The sequence below is a fragment of the Esox lucius genome, chromosome 9 (assembly GCF_011004845.1).
Source record: "Esox lucius isolate fEsoLuc1 chromosome 9, fEsoLuc1.pri, whole genome shotgun sequence".
Lineage (NCBI taxonomy): Eukaryota > Metazoa > Chordata > Actinopteri > Esociformes > Esocidae > Esox > Esox lucius.
In genome coordinates this window covers 24031527-24054639 of record NC_047577.1, presented here as the reverse complement: position 1 = coordinate 24054639, position 23113 = coordinate 24031527, and the positions used below count along the sequence as shown (strand labels likewise).

General features: G+C 39.4%; 2 protein-coding genes across 9 annotated transcripts in view; one reads left to right on the top strand and one right to left on the bottom strand.

Moving 5' to 3' along the window:
* The window catches only part of gtpbp2b (GTP binding protein 2b), a 35431-nt gene extending 14476 nt beyond the window's left edge, over nt 1-20955 (top strand). For both annotated transcript variants that reach the window (XM_010901728.4, XM_010901729.4), the window contains 6 exons: nt 11013-11232; nt 11785-11920; nt 12558-12616; nt 16711-16882; nt 18053-18217; nt 18503-20955. In XM_010901728.4, the coding sequence (XP_010900030.2) occupies nt 11013-11232; nt 11785-11920; nt 12558-12616; nt 16711-16882; nt 18053-18217; nt 18503-18697 (947 nt within the window). In that variant the 3' untranslated portion in view covers nt 18698-20955. The remainder of the gene's footprint in view (nt 1-11012; nt 11233-11784; nt 11921-12557; nt 12617-16710; nt 16883-18052; nt 18218-18502) is intronic.
* The window catches only part of LOC105028765 (apoptosis-stimulating of p53 protein 2), a 66249-nt gene continuing 63664 nt past the window's right edge, over nt 20529-23113 (bottom strand). For all 7 annotated transcript variants that reach the window (XM_029122556.2, XM_029122555.2, XM_029122558.2 and 4 more), the window contains one exon: nt 20529-21816. In XM_029122556.2, coding sequence (XP_028978389.1) covers nt 21775-21816 — 42 coding nt within the window. In that variant the 3' untranslated portion in view covers nt 20529-21774. The remainder of the gene's footprint in view (nt 21817-23113) is intronic.

Sequence of the window (23113 nt, the reverse complement as noted above, 5' to 3'; positions counted from 1 at the left end):
AAATATAACATATGGCAAGGATTCAAATTGAAAGGCTAGGTAAGTACAATTTCACCCACAGCACTCCCAGGGGGCTCCCAGGGGCAGAGTGACATCATTCATACATGTATTATCAGACTGCAAAGTTGGGGAGGCGTTTGCCAAGGAAGAGCAGTGGCAAAAGCCATACAGTTCATAAAAGCTATATGTTACTCAGTTTAACACAATGGTTAATGGTGTCTAAAGAAATATTGTTGTGATGTTAATGCGAGACAGAATAATATAATGTCAAGAGGCTATACCGACACTCTGCAGATGTATAGTTTGGTGGGATAGTAGTTAAAGACACAGCCTTACACATAGGCAATCCTGGTCCGAATCTTGGGAGGGCAACAATGATCAATGCTTTTTTATTGCAGGCCGGCTGAACTAGGCTTACCTGGTATCTTTTTGAGATGCAGAGGTGGCTTTCTACTGTTAGGGGCTATGCCTCTGATTTCCGCTTGTCATTTCAGAGGGATTTGTTGGTAACACTGTTTTCAGCCATCCGTTTGTCCGCCATTTCCTTTTGGGTACATGCCGTCTGCGCCCTGTGTCCAGGCTGGGTGCTCTCCATTGGGATCTACTCAAAATGCTTGGAGCACTCTGTGAAATCGCCCTTTGAACCCTTGGATCAATGCTCATTGAGAATTATCTCTATGAAGACGGCTTTACTCCTCGCTCTGTGCTCTGCCAAGCAAGTGAGTGATATGCGTGCGCTCTCTGTGTGCCCTGGCTGCCTTTTCATGGGGATTTGAGCAGTGCCACGTTACGACCGATTCTGTCATTCGTGCCCAAGGTTATTATGATTTCTTATCAGCTTAGGGTGATCGACCTACAAGCCTTTCGTCCCCCTCTCCACTGCTGTGAGGAGGAGAGATTACATTGTCTATGCCCTGTTCGAGCATTGGCACTTTAGTAGAGCGTACTAGGAGTGTCAGGTTATCTCCTCAAGTGTTTGTGTGTTATGCTGCTTCCCAGGTTGGTCGGCCGCTGTCAAGCAGCATCTGTCTCACTGGCTTTGCGACTCTATCGCTTTAGCCTATGAGTCCAGTGGATCTGTGGCTCCAGAGGGTCTCCGAGCCCACTCTATTCGTTGGATCGCTGCCTCATCTGCCCTTTTTCAGGGCGTCAGGGTTGATGATATTTGTGCGGTGGTGTCGTGGTCGACACCATCTGCCTTTATTCATTTTTATTTATTTGATGTTTCATCTAAGTCCCTGGTTCACTCGGTTCTCAGTGCCGCTGCCAGAGGACGGTGAATTTACTACTGTAAGAGTCCCTACAATGGTGAGTTTCTCTGTTGTATTGTGGTATCTTCGGCACCAGAACCTTTTTCTGTCCGGGAGGCGTGTGTTTTTGTACTCCGGTGCCTTAGCGGTTGCACATTTGTTTCTCAATTCAACGCCTTGGGTTCGCCTCCCACTGGGAGTCTTCAGGTCTTTGTTTTTCGTTGCCGTCCGCACCTTTTGGCAAGTTGGACCATGCTTTTTACTGTAGCCCAGTTGGTCTAGCGCAGGGGTGGGCAATAAATTTTCACAAGGGGCCACATGAGAAACCTGAATTGTGTCAGAGGGCCACACCAACGATAACTTGGACATAATTCTGCTCAACTTTCTTCCATTGTAAAATGCACTAAATTATATATTTTGAAAAGCTGGTACTGATAATCGGACGAATAAAACTATTCTGTAAATATTTATATTAGGTAATGTGAAATTGTGGTGCAATTTTTTTTAACTTGTTAATCTCCACAAACAATGAAAAACAACAAACAACTTAACAAGTTTATAGAAATACAGCAATACAACAAACAATAACTTGTAATGTTTTCCACCTCATTTTACCTCTTCTGTGAGAATAATCCACAAGGGCATTGAAATCTGGCTGAATGTCTGAGGTGGCTATGCGAAGGACAGCTGAGAGGTGGTCATCAGTGATAGAGGATCTGTGTTTGGATTTGTTCATCACTGAGAATGTCTGATTACATACATAGGTAGATCCAAAGAGGACTAGAATCCTCTGAGCATGCCTCCTCAGGTTTGGAAAGTTCTCCTCTTTGAGCGAGGAGTAAAAGTCCAGCAGTGAGACTGACCTGAAGTGCTCTGCCAGAAGTGTGTTGTGCTCTTTCCTTTAGTGTTGGCAAGTGGGTCAGAATGTTGTCCTTCGCTTGGCTTGAGATAAGCTACAACTTTCTCATGAAAGCCTTCACTGTACTGTACATCTCGTGCACAAAAAGGCCCTTGCACTTCAGTTTGACATTTAGTTAGTTCATTAGTGCTGTCACATCCACAGCGAATCCGAGGTCTGCCACCCAGTCTTTATCTGAAAGCTCCGGGATGTTATGTCCTTTCTTAACACAGAAATCCTGAATCTGGTCTCTCAGGTCCCAGACACTTTTCAGTACTTTGCCAAGGCTGAGTCACCTGACAGTGCAGTGATAGCTTATGTCACCATGTTCAATCTCTTTTTCCTCCAAAAATGCAACAAATTGTCTCGCTCCGATGAAGTTAACTGTTTTAGTTACAGCATCAACAACATGGTTCATTTTTAACACTGTCTTACATAACACTTCCTGATGTATAATACAATGCAAAAATGTCAATTTCTGCAAAGGGTTCATTTCTGTCATTTATCCTGCTTTCTCTTTAAAAGTCAAAAATTTTCCCCCGTCAGATTTGGACAACCGTCTGTTGTCACACCTGCCAGCTTGTCTCATTTCAGTCCTAACATGTCCAAACATGCATTTACTTCTGTGAACAAGTCATTACCAGTGGTTGTCCCTTTCATTGACTGCATGGCTGCCAACTCCTCTGTGATTTGAAAGTCTGCAGTTACCCCAAGTAAGAAGATGAGTAGCTGGGCGGTGTTATGTACACCGCACCTCTCATCCAAAGCCAGAGAAAAATAGTCAAAGTTGGCCGCTCTGTTCTTCAGCTGAAGCTCCAAGTTTCCAGCGATGTCCTCAACCCGCCTTGTTACAGTGCGTCGGGAGAGTGACACGTTCTCAAATTAGCCCTTTTTCTCCGGGCACAACAAAGCAACCAAGTCCAATAAGCACTCCTTAATAAACTCTCTGTCAGAAAACGCCTTACTTTTTCTGGCGATTTTGTGAGAAATTACATACCATGTCCTGACGGCTGCATCTCTGGGGGTGTGAAGTTTCGTAAAAAGTCCTTGTTAGGTTTGCAGTTTTGCTAGCAATGCATCAGACTCCCATGCGCGCTCTTCATCAGACAGATTTCTGTATTCATCCTCATGCTTGGTCGTGTCCATACTTGGCAGTCCATGTCTTGTTGAAAACACGGCATTTGTTATCAACTTTTCTTTTCTTAGCTTGAGCCAACATCTTGAGGGTAACCTGGCTAGCGTCACTTGTCGCTGTTCACCTTCAGCTCACGCACGGCACTATTTGCTTGCCATGATTAGGGCTTGCTGTTAAGAAGGGAGAGGATCGATTAAGAAAATGAACCCAGAGGACAATGAAATCATAGCAACGTCTCTGGTGTAGCCTATGCTCAGTTCATGTAACAATGTTCTTGTGGTGTAGTGTTGGCAAGGAACCAGGCACAGGCATATATCGCGTTCGTGGGTTTTAATAAACAACGAACAAACACGAAAGGAAACGATAACTAATCTACTGAATGAAAATAAAGTGCGCGACAACGCGTCTTAACCATAGACTGTAAAAAAAAATGGACGACGCCCCTTCGCTCTTTTCCATTGGTGAAAACTGAAGCCGCCAGTGTCCCGATACGGCGCTGACATCTTGGACTTGCGCCTGCGCAGATAGCGATCTTGGGACCAGTTCTGCGCAGTAGTTATGCACAGTAGCGAGCAGGAAGTAAAGCCGCGAAATCAACGGCCCCACCCCTGTGCCCCGCCCTCACTCTCCCTCGCAGATATGTTATAGCCTAACTTACATCATGTTTAACCTTAATTTAGAATAGGCCTAATACAAAAATTATTGGTAACTTCTAGCTAACGATCACCTGCTAGCTATTAACATGGCTATTAACGAGGCTTGTTGTCTTTTAGCTAACGTTAGCTAGCCCATTACATTTATTTACTAATTAAATAGCTTATAAATTTAACTTACCAAAAAAAATTCAAAGATCGATTGGAAATGCCAGATCCGTTAGCCCAATGTACTGCAGAACAACCCATTATGTCCGTGTGAAATTATATCAATTATAGAAATTTTGAGATTAAATGTAAAGCTCCAATCTCCTCAGTCCTCCGAAGATCGCGAAAAAAGCGCTTCAGTGGCTCCTCGGCTCAGATAGCTGTCAATCACAGCTGTGAATCACGACGTCACACCACCGTTTTTAGAGCATTAAATAACTAACTAAAAACCAACTTATTTTAAAAACAAACTCTTGAATTTACATTAGCGTGATACAAACTACAGTAAATGACAGAAACCAGCTTTGGAAAAAAGATATTTGAAGGGTAATTTAATTGTTTAGTTGGTCTCGCGTCCCATTGAATAACATGGGGAGGGCGGGGTTTATGACCTATACTGGGACCACTCACCAGGGGGCGATCGAGATGTTTTGGCTTCACTTTTCAGGGCTTGTGCGGCATGCTTGGTCTTAACAGCTAACATTCAAACAGTACATCAACAACACTCACCGCCACACGAATAGGCATAACAGCAACAATGATCCACAATATGGGGAGCAGAGGGGAAACATTTAAACACATACAAATGATGTCAATTGGGACCTGGTGTGAAAGATTGGAGACATGTGACAGTCCGGGATGTGTTCGTGTGATATGGGAACTTGAGAATATATGGCACAGTGGCGCTGCTGCTCACCGCACCATGACAGTTCCCAAAGACTGTGAAGAGTTTATTCTGCTGACTAATTTAAATAAAAAACATTTGTTGGATCATATAATTTGTGTTGTGTTGCTGTTAATATGTAGGCTATTATACAGTTTGGCTATTTAAAACATATGTTTGGTCGCTATTCTATATGGCTGGAATTTGTGAATTTTAACGGCCATATTGGCTGATTCTATGAAACAAATGAGTTGATGCAACAAATAAGCGACTGACGCATTTGTCTATTAACTACAGTAATAGAGTAAACTCTGACAGCCTATTCATCAACTGTCATGTGTTTTTCTACCATGCCGTACTTTAAAACTATGTTAGTAAAAAAAATCTGCTTTGTATTTTATTATTTCTTAAGATAAGTTAAATGTTTAAACCAATAGTCTTTATTTCTGTGTAGGCTATTGGTGTATTTCTTTATTAAAACATTTCGCAACTATGTCAGTGATGAAGTTGCAACTAGAAACATTTTAAATGTTAAATTTGTTATAACCTGTTGTGTGTACTGTTGCTTAGTTTTCTAGTTTTCCACTAATAGAATTTTCAGCGTTCCAACTCCCCCATGTGTTTGGAATAGTGCAATCACAGTTTGACGCAATCTACCTGATCTAGCATGTTGACCTGATCTACCTGATCTTAACGCAGTAAGAAAATGCTGTAATTAAACAAGCGACATCTGAATAACGAAAACAATGACTCCAAACACTCTGTGGCTGTTTTGTTTCTTTAGAAAACAATTACAGTATAAAAGGGTCACGTAATATAATTATTCTCTTAAAGATGTGACAGAATTCAGGAAACTGAGCTTATGTCCCAAGTCTCAACTTTTCAGGAAGACTGTTTGTAAGACGAAAACATGTTCTGGGACACTTTGTATTTTTTGCAGAAATGCCTTCTTGATGATGTGCTTGTTTAACCAGCGGAAAATACAGGACTTTTCCTGCTAGAGGTTGGCTGAGATAATGAAGGGGCTGAAAATGCTGACATATTGAGCTCTGATTGGTCTGCCAAGTCACTGGCTTCTGTCATTACACCCTATACTTGTTCACAAGTTTTCCAACCCAGGGTTTTTCAAAAACTGCAATTGTGTTATTACAGCTGGGAATCACATAGCTACCCTGAATTTAGCTGTCGTTATCAACAAATCTCAAGTTGTGACATACTACTTTCTGGAGTACAATGATGCCATGACTCAAAAGATGAATCGGACGACAATGAGGAAATCCCAGACTTAGATATTGTTCAAAACGTTGAGGCATTTCATTGCAGTGCCAATGGCGGAAAGAAAACGCTGGCTCGTCTTGTATAAAACAACTCTCCATGGATTAGATTTACAATCAAAGGACAACCATGGCAGTTAAAATAGAGACAATGAAAGATGTACAGATTCTTGGAGTATTGAACCCCTTGAGTGTGAACGGTAGCACAAACACACAGCTTTGTGACCTTGTTTGTCAACAGACTAAACACAAACAACAAAGGATATTATAAGTACAGTAATCAGAGAATATAATTTCAGTCTGCTGTGAAACATTCATACATGTATACCGGTAAGTCTAACATTTGCTAACTAGCTACAGATTTTCATTTTCAGAAAGTTGTCAAAGTAATTTGTATTGCTAGTTATCTAGCTATAGCTACTGACGTTACTGTTAACGTTAGCTAGCTAGGTAACAAAGTTAACTTACCAGCTTGCTAACATTTCCTAGTTTCTATCTTGTTCGTTGGGTAGCTATCTTTGCCTAATGATTAGCTATACTTTAGTAAATAATACTGTAACATTTCTTGTATGTTGGCTTTCTGGCTGAACCATCAGTGCAGATAGCTAGGTGTGTTTCAGGGGATTGTGGGTGGGGTGATTATGCCGAGCTATTGTTATGTTTCCATTGTCTTCACAAAAGTGTGCAAGTCACTTATTTTGGTAATTAGCTACCTGATTCACCAGTTATTCATCCAGGTGTGTGTGTGATTATGATTAGCAATTATGGGTAGACCAAAAAAAGCAGTCTATCAACCTGCACTTTTCAAATCTGTACTTACATTCCTGTTACTATTTATTATGAAACCTGCTGCCAAACCCCGTTTCCGTTCACTGTAATGTTTATAACTAATGTAGCAAGTGCATGTGAAAAAAAAAGATTTTTATTTGGTTAGGTATAGTACGTGCTTATTAGAGACCAATCAGACCAGTTTAGCACAAGGTCAGAGTTTACCTATTTAAATACTTAAATAGCTGGGTGGGGTTAAGGCCTAAGAGGGTGTGAACTACACTGAATGGGCGTAAACAAAGACCAGCTCTCTGGCAAGTGTGAATCTTTCAAAGCTTTTTTCTCCAAACTAAGTAGAGCAGATTATCAACTTTTAAAGCAATATATATTTGCCATAACTTCATCAAACTGTATTGTATTATATACGATTACAAAGCTCTGAATCTTTTAAAAAGGCGAACTAATTTTGCGATAGGACTCTGTCCAGGAATTCTGTCACATATGAGATTCATGGTATTAGAGAGTGGATATACAGTTAGGTCCGGAAATAATTGGACATTGACGCAGGTTTTGTTATTTTGGTAAACAGCCATTCAAGTTACAGTTAAATGGTGAATATGGGCTTAAAGTGCCGTCTCTCAGCTTTAATTTAAGGGTATTCACATCCAAGTTGGAGGAAGGGTTTAGGAATTACAGCTATTCCTTCAATAATTCTTCATCAATTGATTCCACGTGTGGCATTCGCATTTGGAAGCTGTTGCTGTGAACCCACAACATGCGGTCAAAGGAGCTCTCAATGCAAGTGAAACAGGCTATCCTTAGGCTGCAAAAAAACAAACATCAGAGAGATAGGAGGAACATTAGGAGAGGCCCAATCAACTGTTTGGTACATTTTTTTTTTTAAACGCACTGGTGAGCTCTGCATCAAAAAAAAGGCCTGGACATCCATGGAAGGCAACAGTGGTGGATGATTGTAGGATCCTTTCCATGGTAAAGAAAAAAAAAACTTCACCATATCAAGCCAATCGAAGTACACTCCAGGAGGTAGGCATATTATTTTCCAAGTTTACCATAAAGAAAATACTTCACAAGAGCAAATACAGAGGGTTCACCACAAGGTGCAACCTATTCATAAGCCTCCAGAATAGAAAGGCCAGATTTTGCCAAAAGCCAGCCTAGTTCTGGAACAGCATTCATTGGACCGATGAAACTAAGATCAACATGTACCTGAATGATGGGAAGAAAAAAGTATGGAGAAGGCTTGGAATGATCCGAAGCACACAACATAATCTGATAAGCATGGTCCAGGCAGTGTGATGGCATGGCCTCCTATGGCACTGGGTCACTAGTGTTTATTGATGACGGGGCAGAAGACAGAAGCAGCCGGATGAATTCTGAAGTGTGTAAGGATATATTGTCTGCTCAGATTCAGCCAAATCCAGGGACGTTGATTGGACAGAGCTTCACTTTACAGATGGACAATGACCCAAAACATACTGTGGAAGCAACCCAGGAGTGTTTTAATGCAAAGAAGTGGAATATTCTGCAAATGGTCAAGTCAATCACCTGATCACAACTCGATTGAGAATGCATTTCACGTCCTGAAGACAAAACCAGAAAAAACCAGAGGACAGTTACAGTAAAGGCCTGGCGAAGCATCACAAAGGATGAAACCCAATGTTTGGTGATGTCCATGTGTTCCAGACTTCAAGCAGTAATTGCCAGAATAAAACTATTTTTTTTATTTATGATTGTGTAAATTTGTCCAATTAAATTTGAGACTATGAAATAAGGGGACTGTGTATGAAAACTGTTGCAATTCCTGAATGTTTCATACGATATTTTTGTTCAACCCCTTGAATCAAAGCTGAAAGTCTGCCCTTCAGTTGCTTCTCTGACAAAATTATTAAAATTGTGCCAGTGTCCAAATATTTCCAGACCAAACTGTATTTTGTTGCACGATGGCTGAAAAGTATCGAGTGGATAAATATTTTGGAGAGACAAAAATGATAATGTCTGAGAGGGGATGGAAGGTCACGGATTTTCCCACAAGACCACAGGGCTTGCTGTTAGTCAGTCCACCGCCGTATAGTCTCCAAATGCAACTTTTATCCCAGCCATTACATTTTTGCTAAAATAACGTGGGCAACAGAACGATTTTTAACGGAACTACAGAGTACTCTTGTACAAAGGTTCCAGTAGATGTTCATTCATAAAATAACAGTTGAATTGCTAACCACTACGCTATGTGAACTACAAGGAAATCGAAAACATTGGCTAGTCTCAAATCAAATACTATATAGTATGTACTACATAGTACGTACTACAAGTGCATACTTCGCGGACAATGTTGAGATTTGGATACTTTCTTTATCAACAAATTGGGATGCACTGATACCGATACCGGGCTTGTGTACTTGTACTCGTACTAATAGAAAAATGCTACTCAAGCAATTTGATAAAACATCGTTAGACACAACACAGCACAAGTTCAAGGAGTATGTTAATGCTATCAGCGCAGAACCACAACAACAGCTCCAACACTGGAGAAGCAAAATAAAATGTCCAGGGATTAGGGTTGCCACCTTCCATGGAAAAAAATAAAGGACGCCCCCCCAGCTCCTTGGGGCCACAACCTCCACAGTTCCTCTATGGAGGATCAAACCTGCCAAAATTTGAAAGAAATGAATAAATAATTACCTTTATCAATAAATATGTTTATATTTACATAAAATATAATAGAAAATGTATTAATCAATAACATTTCCCTATTTATTTAATTCCTTTAATTCATTTCTGTATTTATAACTTTGCCGGACCGCGTACGTGGAGCTGGCCTAAATGAGCTAATGTCTCTTACTGACTTACTGAGTTAGTGAGTGCCTTACTGACTACTCCTTGTTAAATAGTGTAGTGGTAAGAGCCTTACTACCCCTTGTTAAATAGTGTAGTGGTTAGAGACAGAGGTTATGGAACATCAGGTCTCATGTTCGGCTCCCATAACTGTCAAAACAAATTATGCCTGAGGTTCAGGACAGATAAGAACTTTGCTGGCTATAACCTTAATAGGAAGCCTAAAATAAGACAGTTCTTGTGGATATTAGGATGTGTTGAGGATGGACAAACCCTTCGCTGCATACATGATTCTCTCGTCTTTTCACTTGACATACAGTGTCAGTTATCGTCACCTATATTGATAGATACTGTATCTATGTCATTCACTTTTAAAACGGCCAGTGGCAAAAGAGGATTTGTTCAGGATAGACAAAAACTTAGCTGGCTACAACCTATAGTAGTTACAGGAAGCGTAAAATGAAACTGTTTACTGTAGTGATGGCCAAACGAGGCTTCATTAGCGTTATTTTAGCAGCAGGATATTATGCTGGCAGCACTCAGATTTTCATTATCACAATAAAAGCCATAATTGAAATGTATAGGCCATATATACAATCTAGTATGTAAAAACGAACAGACAAGAGCAACATTGGAACAGACATTAAACATAAAATTACAGACTACATCTGAAAATCTGAGTTAGCGCTGCTAGCATAATATCCTGTTGCTAGAAGAACGGTAATGAAGCCTCGAATGGCCATCACTTTACTGTTGTATTAAGACTATTTCTGGTGGATTTTCGAATGTCTTAGGACTTAAGACATAATTTAGGAATAAATACAGATATAAAAGAATACAGAAATAAAAGAATATGGAAATAAAAACAGAAATGAATGATCAAGAAATTAAATAGAGTCCATACCTCGACGGGTCAGGGCTGTTTTATGACCACAATATTAGGCAGGTGGTCATAGTGTTTTGGCTGATCAGTGTACATAATGTATTTCAATGTGACATATCTTTCTATATTGTTTGTTGTTCTCAGTCAATTTTAGATGTGATTAGAGTTGTGAAATAAGTTAGTGCTATCGATTTATGATAAGTCCTACTGAACACCATGGACTATTTCCTACCATTAACCCATATACAACATGGTCACAAATATGAAAACTAAGAAAAATATGAATATATTTAATTTTTTAAGTTGCTCAAGTATAAATGTCCAAATGTATATGCTGTTAACAGAATTTCTGTCATTTGGTTAAACTACTGTGAATTCTGTAAGCTTACCAACATGCCCACAAAGCTATTATTTTGTCCCCCTTCAGTTGGTACCACTCGGGAACACCTGGGCCTGGCCATGGCACTGAAGGTGCCCATCTTTATTGTTGTCAGCAAGGTTGACCTATGCGCCAGGGGCACAGTGGAACGTACGGTTCGCCAGCTGGAGCATGTCCTCAAGTTGCCCGGTTGTAACAAGGTGCCGATGGTGGTTGCCTGCCCAGACGATGCCGTCACAGCCGCTCAACAATTTGCTCAGTCCTCCAGGTAGCTGCTGCTGAAATGGACCAAAGACACTACAGAACTGTATAACAATGTTCATGCATTATTAAAAGGATCTACTATAAAACATTTGTTGTTTGACTCAAGGACCATCAAAATTAAATAAACATATTTTGTATAAGTATTGAAATAATCATAGTTTGTATAAACTGAACATTTACAACACAGCTGTAAGTTACTCTGAATAAAAACATCTGCTTAATAACCTAACTAGATATTATGGATGTAGAGAAGTAAGGCAAGCACATTGGAGGTTTACCTAACTACATATTATGGATGTGGAGAAATAAGACAAGCACTCGGATGTTTTGAGCAACTGTTGAAAGATTTAGTAATTTGGTTGTAATTTGATTGTTTAGTTATTGGAATCAAATTATTTGACGTCACATGAACCATTTTGTGACGATGACCCCAGCCAAAATGTTTATATGACATGACCTAATTATGACAACTATTGCAACACTTTATCTAGTTTGCAATTTGGTAGAAGAAATCATCTCAAAACGCAGCTATTGTCTGTTTTTCTCTGTTTCATAGCATCACACCTATCTTCACCCTGTCCAGCGTGTCCGGGGATAACCTAGACCTGGTCAAGGTCTTCTTCAACATCCTACCTCCTCTAAGCAATAGCAAGGAGCAGGAGGAGCTCATGCAGCAGCTCACTGAGTTCCAGGTAATATAGTTGACCTGCACTCTGACCTGCACTCTGCACTGCAAAATCAGTTGCCTTTGTTGTTGTTGTTTTTGGCTTTATTTTTTGCTATTATTTCTGTCAGTTATGAATGCGTACGGATATCATTTGTCTATGTACACTCATAACTAACAAAATAATGTACACATTAGCTAATAAATATTATCAACCAGATGGATAATACCCTGAGTGTTCTTTGTCTAATAGCTGTGGTACCACAGTTATGACATTACAACTTTTTCTACTCTAACTGCATTGGTAAGTGGTTAGTGATAGCAATAAGGCATCTCGGGACACACTTTCTGGCCTTATTGGATACATATTTTATACCCAGTCCAACCATTTTTGCCACCCTTGATGCAAAAAATTTGCTAAGAAAATTCATACTGAGGTCTTTTTTTTACATTATTACTACACTGTTTCAGTGTTTGCAAATAGGGTTTAGAAATGCCAGAAAGTCAGTTTTTTCAGAAATCCTGAATAAGAGATAGCAAAATGTCTTGCTGATTTCCTAGTTTCAGGAATCTTCCAACCTGAACTTCTGGAGAATTTGTGAATTTGGGGAATGTTGAAACTCTATACTTAAACTGTATATACTTTCTTCTACTTGTGTATGTAGGTAGATGAGATCTACACAGTGCCAGATGTGGGGACAGTGGTGGGAGGAACTCTCTACAGGTCAGTAAATGTCATATTGACAGGAATTAAAACAATAAAATTATGGATTGATATAGCACTGTTCCAGGATCAAAATGTGTTAAAAGGACAGTTAAACTGATATTACCGGTTTACTGTACTTATGTATTTTTGTAACTTATTTATAACTTATTTATGAAAACAGTTTTTTTCTTTAGTTTTCCAAAAGGAGTACTGCAAACTATAAAACCATTAAGGGGAAGCTTACACATTTTTACGTGGCCTCATTTTCACTTTCTGTGCTCTTAGTTGATTCCCCAAACATAAAAAAATAAAAATATGTTCAGTTACAGACTCTATCTTCATCCTTCATAGGCTAAAAGTAGCTCCTAACTTGCTGATTTAGGAGTAACTCTTAAAAGGCCTGAGACTATTTCACAAAGCATTTAAGTGCTAAAACCAGCTCCTAAATCTGTTAAAAGTTAGAGGACTTCTAAGTCACTAAGGCCAAATCACAAACAATCCTAAAAGGGCAGCTGCTGGCAATCCACCTTTTAATTAGGTTGACGTTTTAGAAACATTTAATGATATTGAGCTTTTAAAAAGGTATCACCTTATTCTCGCTGCTATTATGATCATTCTAGTGCTAGTCATTGATGCAGTCACTTATAAACAGAAACAACCCAGTAACACCGGAGGGCAATATTTTGACAACTCTATACTACTTGGCCCCGGGAAAATGTACAGTTAGGTCTAGGAATAATTGGACACTGACACAAGTTTTGTTATTTTGGCTGTTTACCAAAATATATTCAAGTTACAGTTAAGTAATTAATGCGGGCTTAAAGTGCAGTCTCTCAGCTTTAATTTGAGGTTATTCATATCCAAATTGGAGCAAGGGTTTAGGGATTACAACTTTTTATATGTAGCCCCCTCTTTGTCAAGGGACCAAAAGGAAAATTGATTCAAAACCTTTTTCATGGACAGGTGTGGGCTATTCCTTTGTTATTTCTTCATCAATTAAGGAGGTCAAAGGTCTGGAGATGATTCCACGTGTGGCATGCGCATTTGGAAGCTGTTGCTGTGAACCCACAACATGCGGTCAAAGGAGCTCTCAATGCAAGTTAAACAGGCCATCCTTAGGCTGCGAAAATAGAATCCATCAGAGAGATAGTAGGAACATCAGGAGTGGCCAACAGTTTTTTACATTCTGAGAAAAAAAGAACGCACTGGTGAGCTCTGCTGTAATGTCGGTTCCGCGTGGCTCAGTGGCTCCCTCTGTGCCACGCTCCTCTCCTGTGCTCCACCTCACCAGTGTACTAACCACCGGCAGGAGAGTGATGGCAGCAGCGCATCCCAAGTTGTGTTTAGATTCTGTTGTTCACCCACCGCACCTCACAGATTATTATTTGTCGGTTAGTGACCGTGCTGGTGCGCTTGTTAAACCTTATCAAAAGAAAAGAAAATATAAAGAAAACATTTTGAATGGTTAGTTTAGTTTCTTTTTCTTTTCTTTCTTTTACACACTTGTTATACTCGCACCATCACATCTGCAACATAAAAAGGCATCCTTCCACGGAAGACAGCAGTGGTGGATGATTGTAGGATCCTTTCCATGGTAAAGAAAAACCTCTTCACATCATCCAGCAAAGTGAAGAACACACTCCAGGAGGTAGGCATATCATTAACTTCACAAGAGCAAATACAGAGGCAAGCATAGAAAGGCCAGATTTAGCCAAAAAACATCTGAAAAAGACAGCCTAGTTCTGGAACCGCATTCTTTGGACAGATGAAACTAAGATCCACCTGTACCAGAATGATGGGAAGAAAAGAGAAGGCTTGGAACGGCTCATGATCCGAAGCATACCATCTGTATCATCTGATGATATCTGTATCATATCATCTGTAAAACACCGTGGAGGCAGTGTGATGAAATAGGCATGCAGGGGTTCCAATGGCAATGGATCACTAGTGTTTATTGATGATGTGACAGAAGATAGAAGCAAGCCGGATTAATTCTGAAGTGTATAGGAATATATTGTCTGCTCAGATTCAGCCAAATTCAGCAAAGTTGATTAGATGGCACTTCACGTTACAGATGGACAATGACCCAAAACGTTTAATGGAAGCAACCCGGGAGTTTTTTAAGGCAAATAAGTTGAATTTTCTGCAATGGCTGAGTCAAACACCAGATCTCAACCCAATCAAGCATGCAATTAATTAACTAGCTGAAGACAAAACTTAAGGCAGAAAGACCCACAAACAAACAAACAACTTAAGACAGCTGCAGTAAAGGCCTAGCAAAGCATCACAAACCCAGCGTTTGGTGATGTCCATGCATTTCAGACTTCAAGCAATCATTGCCTGCAAAGGATTATTAACAAAGTATTAAAAATTAACATTTTATTCATGATTGTGTTAATTTGTCCAATTATATTTGAGCCCCTGAAATAAGGGGACTGTGTATGAAAATGGTTGCAATTCCAAAATGTTTGTGCTTCAATTGTGTTGTGTCAGTGTCCAAATATTTCCGGACCTAACTATAGCTATGTAGCGCAAACGAACTACATACAGTGGGGAGAACAAGTATTTGATACACTGCCGATTTTGCAGGTTTTACCACTTACAAAGCATGTAGAAGTTCTCCCCACTGTATATCTCAGACATCTGTCAGTAGAATATTACATCAAACAATAAATGCCCACTCCAGACCCCATATCGTCCGACAAATCATTCGGTTACCTCATTTTCCAACTAGAAAGAAACAAAGCCGACTTCATGGCCATAGCTGGACCACCCAGTGTAGTTGGTGCAATAGATGGGACACATTGCACCATCAAAAGATGAACGCGCATTTCCTTACGAGCTGCCAGACATTGAAGAGGCTGCCAATTAGCTGGACATATCTTGACTGAACATAACTTGGATCATCTCCCTGAATGTATATACGCAGATCAATAAAATTAAGGGAACACCTAAATCACACGTCGGGTCTTGATTAACAAAAATATAGTAAAGATCAAATTCTTTACTGTACATTGAACAAAATGAAATAACAACTGTCAATGGGAACCAAAATCACCAACCGATTGAGGGCTGGATTCAAACTCACTCCTGACAATGTCTGGGCATGCTCCTGATGAAACTGTGGATGGTGTCCTGGGGCATCTCCTCCCAGACCTGGATCAGGGCATCAGTGAACTCCTGGACAGTGTGTGGCATTTCTTGGCAGTGTCAGATTCACTGATACATAACATCCCAGAGGTTCTCAATTCGATTTATGTCTGGGGAACGTGAAGGCCATTCAATTACATCAATGCTTTTGTGATCCAGGAACTGCCCACACACTGTGGCTACATTAGGCCGGACATTGTCCTGTACCAGGAGGAACCCAGGGCCCACTGCACCAGCATAAGGTCTGACAATTTCATCCCGGTACCTAACAGCAGTCAGGGTACCGTTGGCTATCATGTGGAGGTCTGTGTGACCTTCCAAAGATATGCCTCCCCAGACCATCACTGACACACCTCCTAACCGGTCATGCAGGATGATGAGGCAGGCAGCACAATGTTCACCACGTTGTCTCCATACTCTTTTACGTCTGTCACATGCTCAGTGTAAACCTGCTCACATATGTGAAGGGAACATTGATTCACATTGATTCACAGTCGCTTATGCTTCCTAACTGGAAAGATTGATATCCCTGACATTTAATCGACTTGGTGTTATATTGTGATGATCACATGTTCCCTTAATTTTTTGGAGCAGTGTATTATACTCAAATGGGTAATATGAATTGTGCCAATCGGAACATATGTGGAATGTGTAGAAAATGAAGTGCTATGAATACTTACCAAAGACACAATGTTGTCTACCGGTAGATGCAACAATTACATCAATAATAATGGTAATTGTGTGTATATTTACTAAGCAATGAAATATGATTTTGATTTTCAAATTGCATGTTAAACTATGAAAGTTGATTACTCAGCATAACGCAACAGAAAGTTTTTTCTGTAACAATGCAAAATACCGAAAAATAGAAACAACTTTTCCTTTAAGTGCTCCTCAAAATGGCTTGCCCTGGAGAGTTCAAACTTGTTATGAAATAATATTGGTTTTATTCCAATGGCCAGTGGGGTGTGCTGCGAGGGCGAAAGGCTAGTGGTTGGCCCCACGGATGAGGGACGCTTCCTGAAGCTGAAGGTGGGCAGCATCCAGAGGAACCGCTCAGCCTGCAGGGTGTTGAGAGCAGGCCAAGCTGCCACATTGGCCCTGGGCAACTTTGACCGTTCGCTTCTCCGGAAGGTCAGAGGCTATTCACACACCCGTTCCTAAATGACACCCGTCCATACATTTTATTCTTAGCAATTTTCTATAAATGATTGTATTCCAAGTTATTTGATACCAGTGCAATTAAATTGGTACCCAATTGTTGAAAACATTTTTTTGTTTAGTTATGTTCTCAATCCTGTTTACGTCCTTTACTGTCATTAGAATTTAAATCTTTGTAATAAGACAAATTTGAATTGTCTAACTTAATGTATTTTATATTTTTCTTTGCTGTTAAAGTGCTCAGTCTAATTTGGGGGGGGGGGTGGGTTGGAAAGTACACAAAGATCATTGGCTGATTACATAACAGAATAGTTCTTCTTCTATTATAATCAAGTCAGCACTACAGTTCCCCAGAAGTACCAATCTCACACAAACAGTTTTTACCAAAAAACTTAATTATAATAATTGTAACTATTTAAGAGGATTATTTGTAGTGATGTGTGAATCATGAAAAGTAAATTATTTTTGACAGAATATTTTCATTGAACTGAGGTGTACTGAATCACTGCTCTAAAAGATTTTGAACTGAATTACTTTTGCGCAAGATAAAATCACACAGATTTAGGCCGCCTGTGAAGTTGGAATCACAAATGCGTGTGAGTTGTCACAATGCCCTGAATAACAATTATTTCAAAAACAATTGTGGAAGCCTTCATTCCAAATCTTTTAAAAGAACTGAACTGAATGATTCACATCCCTGTAGGGATTTGGAATGCCTATAGCTAAGTATTTCAATTTTATTTTGCGGAAATACTTTTTGACAACACCCAGCTTAGAAATATAGAATTATTTTTGTAACTGACAACTGATGAATATATAATACTTTGAGACCATTGGGATTATTATTTTTTTTACTTTCATTGTTTTGGTAACTGTTCATGTTTTTTAAATAAACATTACTTTGGCCAATTTGAATTTACATTCTTTAATTTCTAGCTAATTGAAATTCAAGATAATTTGCAGGAAGTGCAATTTGCTACTCAATTCAGAACTTATCCCAAAGCCAAATGTCATGTTGATATTAAATCAGTACCACATTTACATAGTTTACGTAGTGTAGAGACCATTAGATACTAACAATACCCTGGTTAAGTTCTTATTATACTTTGAACAAGTGTGTGTGTGTGTGTGTGTATTGGATAGGGTATGGTGATGGTCAGCCCGAAGATGAACCCCACTATCTGCTGGCAGTTTGAGGCAGCCATTGTCCTTCTCTTTCACGCCAAGACATTCCGTCGGGGTTTCCAAGTGACTGTTCATGTGGGGAACATACGACAGACAGCCACTGTGGATTGCCTCCATGGAAAAGTTAGTACTGATAATCAAATTTACATAAATAAATTTAAAAACAAAATACTGAAGGCTGCTGTACAACTCAAGGCCATGCATACATTGTTGTAATAGTTGTATAAACCCAATAACTAGGTGGTCAAATTCTTTTTAGAAAGAAATGATGTAGAACAAACACTCTGACATATAGCCACACAGGAATCAGTGTAAATCTATTTGCAATATGTTCAACTGCAACAATTCACAACTTTAGTCAATTTGTTGTGACTGCTGCTTTATGAGTTAACCCATCTTTGCCACCAGGAGGAGCTTCGCACAGGCGAGAGGGCCGTCGTCTGTTTCCGCTTCATCAAACACCCCGAGTATCTCCGCATGGGCGCCAAGCTGCTCTTCAGGGAGGGTGTGACCAAGGGCATTGGCCACGTCACCAGCCTTCTGCCCAACTCACACGACCAGAACCACACCCATGACCAAAACCAGAGGAAGATGGACGGATAGAGACGGGAAAAGTGGAAAGCAGAGAAAAGAGAGGGAAGGAGAGGAAATAAGGAGGGAAGGGTCAAGTTTGTTTGAACTGAAGGTGTCCCTCCTTATTTCCTCTCCTTCGCACCTCATCATGGTAGATTGGTATACAACCACACACTGGTATTTTATCCCCATTTGTTTGTATCTAAGTGTGTCCTTACAGAATCCTTATTGAAATTCTTGATACTTCTTTGTGGTGAATCCTGCAGAGGCTTTTTGACAAGGGTGGGTTCAGCAAAAGTTGGCATCTTAAAAATCAACCCTGTATGACTGAATAAGCTTTCATTATTTTGTGCTGCTTCAGATTACTCAAAGGAACCATTTCCATCCCTCTGCTCCAAACACCATGGGGGTAGTTTTTCAAAAGTTATCTTCCGGATAGGGTTAAATATACAGAAATACAATTAATAGAAATGGACAAATCATTGACTTGAATGGGGATTTTTTCAATTGGAATAGTCCAGAATATACTTTTATAAAATCATCCCTTGAAGATCATTTTATAACTGATACGAGAGTTAAAATGTATTCTCTCAGTTCTGCTGGACTAGACAAAGTGTGATAAATATACCTTTCAGACACATAAAGGGATAGTTTGCTTTTTTGTTTTGTTTTAGCTCATTGTCAACTTGCCTATGGACTTGTTTCATCCTCAGATGTTTGTTGATTATTTAGTAACGTCTAAAATGTTTAGCATGTCAAGAGTATTTATCAACGGTAGTGGAAACAGGTTGTGTCAATTAGCATTGCATTCACAAGCAAGGGAAAGATATGAAAGTGGACCAGGCTTGTGGTCCTCTCGGCAGAAAAAAAATGCTCTTTGTTCACGCTTTTGAATTCCAAATCCCCTCCATTCTTTTTCAAAACCAGTATGTGGTTTACCCATTCTGCACTTCAATTGCCTTAATCAGTTGTAAGAAAAGGTGGACTGTGCTGTTTGTTTCGATAAGTGGTACCACCCTAAACTCCTCTACATTCATTTTCTAAATGTCTAATTCAACAGTATATGTAGGGCGGCAATAATCTTGTGGTTTGACTGATGACGAAGTAAAGGGACAGTTGCGTTGCCGACCTAATTCTGAAGGAAATGCACGAGCAAGTATTTTAAGTAATGTGATGTTTTTGATAGTAGCGTTTTTTTTACCCTAATATGTCAGCCCATTAAACCCAATGTTGTGTATATGAAAGTTTCTGGCTTGTCCCTATACTAGGCAACTTAGTACAGCTAGATGTTAAGAGTCTGCATGCTCATTAGTAATTTTCGATAAATAGAATCAGCCTAAATGGAATCCTAAATATTTATTTTTCTCTTTACTCCCAAATACTTTGAGGTTGCGTGCAATTATGAATAAAGAATTGAATGTAGTATTATACAGATAGCATTTTGATGCACTAAAGTATTGATTCTTGATTTTGCACTTTGTTAAATGCTTCTGCATGAAAGGGAGGTCGCAGTTGGAGACATTGAGGCGTGCAGTTTTTTTAATTAACCAAGTAGTGAAACTCCTGAAACAATTTGTATGGAGGTTTTAAAGTTGGTGACACCTGATGCATACAGTTTATTCAAGCAGCAGTAGACCTTTAAAGTATGTTATGTTTATGGTCATAGGAATTATAGAAATGTAATGCAGAAAGCATGCTGAGCTCTTATAAATACAAAATAACAAAATTATGTTTTTATTTTATTAGTTGAGAAGTGGCAGTTTTTGCAGTATCTGTATGCATTGTATTAAGGTTGTGTAAATAAGATTAAACATGTATTATTGTGATTTTAATTCATAGACACATTGCTCCAACAACAAAATATTTGTGCAAATGTTTTTATTTTGTTTCTAAGAGCTAAACCTATTTGTCTTGATAGTCAACACAGATTTTTCACAAAACACATTTAGGCTGCAACTCATAGAAACCCACCATAGCAAAGTATAGGACTTGACTTAATTTACAATTAACTTCCCACAGCTAAACTTATTTCTGAAAGGCTTACCAGTGTGTGGGGTTAATTGTGGTAGGTTTTTATACAGAACCAAATACTAAGCTCCGAGTTCATTTTACCATTCAGGAAAGATCTACATAACTACTGCACTGCGGGTCCGACTGAATTGCACCCTTAATGTGATTTTTGCACTTTAACTGAAAGCAACGTTATATAATTGTCAGTGGTTTAAATTTCTCCCAACACTTTTTGGGCTTTAATGTACACGCTAAGCATAAATAAAATATAAAAGGTCTACTCTATTATTACATTGGTAAAGCATTGGTGTGCATGTTCAATGCTTAATCATGAATGTTAATATAAAAAGTGTTACCAAAGAAATGCTAGTCATTCTGCCTAGTCAATGTGCAGGCATGCCCAACCCAGTTCCTGGAGACCCACCCTCCTGATGTTAACTCTAGGAGCAGCTTTGGGCAGCCCTGCAATTGGACCAGACAGAAAATTAAGCATTGGATTTGGAGGTGATGTGGCACAAGGCCTGTTAAGCATGTGCATTCAACATTCATTACTTGCTTTTCATAGCACAACATGCCAAGCTACATAAAGTACTCACATAACAAAACAAATTAAATGTAACAAATGTTTGTAAAAAAAAAACTATAACACAACCGCAACATTACATTATAAAATCTGGGTGGAACTATCCCCCCGAACAAGTAAGATCATATGGTCAAGTAGACAACCAATGGTTGTTTTCTTAGTTAATTCCTTCTTGTGCGCATGTATAAGTTTGTCTCTTGGCATGGCATAAAAAACTACAATTCAAACTGCCACTTTTACAAACTCTTACAAAATGAGTGTGCTCAGAAAAAAAACACACTTCTACACAAAAGTACTGTTTAGAAACATCTCCATTTGAAATGTTGCATGGTGTATACATTCCTGCAGTGAAATGGAAACAGCACATAGGTTGAAAATACTAAAGCATAGTCCTTCACAAACATGTCCAATGGACCAAAAGCATGAAATGTAGTGCTTGATATATATTTTTTTACATCTTGTTCTTCAAATTGTTGTGATTTCCGGGGAGTAGCATGAAATGTGCAGGCATAATTTAGGCCAAGCTCCTCTGCCTTGGCTTGATTCGCAGGTACAGCTAAAAAGAAGAAAATACAATTTAAAGATTATACAGTGTGCTTTCAGAATGTAAATATTTTTTCTACATTTTGTCAGGTTATAGACAGAATTGAAAATGGATTACATTAAGAATTTCTCAAACTACAAATACTAGGGAGTTTTTCCAGTGCCTCAAAAACAAAACCACATATTGGAAAATGGGTACAGAAAAGCTCATAGTAAGTATCCATTTAAGCCTGATAAAGTTAATAATTCATATTTTAATTGTGTATCAATAACCATAGTCATTAAAAACATAAAGGCTTCGGTCCTAAATTAAGTGTTAGACAGGAAGAAAACCACACTGGCATGTCATCATAAGGCCAATGGTAATTTTAAACAGTTACAGTGAAGGAAAAAGTATTTGATCCCCTTGAACAGTGAGAGACAGAATAACAGCAACAAAAATCTAGAAAATAAAATCAATAAATTTATTTTATTTTAATGAGTGAAATAAGTATTTGATCCCCTCTCAATCAGAAAGATTTCTGGCTTATACAGGTAACGAGCTGAAATTAGGAGCACACTCTTAAAGGGAGTGCTCCTAATCTCAGCTTGTTACCTGTATAAAAGACACCTGTCCACAGAACCAATCAATCAGATTCCAAACTCTCCACCATGGCCAAGACCAAAGAGCTGACCAAGGATATTAGGGACAAGATTGTAGACCTACACAAGGCTGGAATGGGCTACAAGACCATCACCATGCAGCTTGATGAGAAGGTGACAACAGTTGGTGTGATTATTCGCAAATGGAAGAAACACAAAATAATGATCAATCTCCCTCGGTCTGTGGGCTCCATGCAAGATCTCACCTCGTGGAGTTGCAATTATCATGAGAATGTTGAGGAATCAGCCCAGAACTACACGGGATGATCTTGTCAATGATCTCAAGGCAGCTGGGACCATAGTCACCAAGAAAACAATTGGTAACACATTACGCCGTGAAGGACTGAAATCCTGCAGCACCCGCAAGGTCCCCCTGCTCAAGAAAGCACATGTACAGGCCCATCTGAAGTTGGCCAATGAACATCGGAATGATTCAGAGGAGAACTGGGTAAAAGTGTTGTGGTCAGAAGAGACCAGAATAGAGCTCTTTGGCATCAACTCAACTCACCGTGTTTGGAGGAGGAGGAATGCTGCCTATGACCCAAAGAACACCATCCCCACCGTCAAACATGGAGGTGGAAACATAATGCTTTGAGGGTGTTTTTCTGTTAAGGGGACAGGACAACTTCACCGCATCAAAGGGACGATGCACAGGGCCATGTACCGTC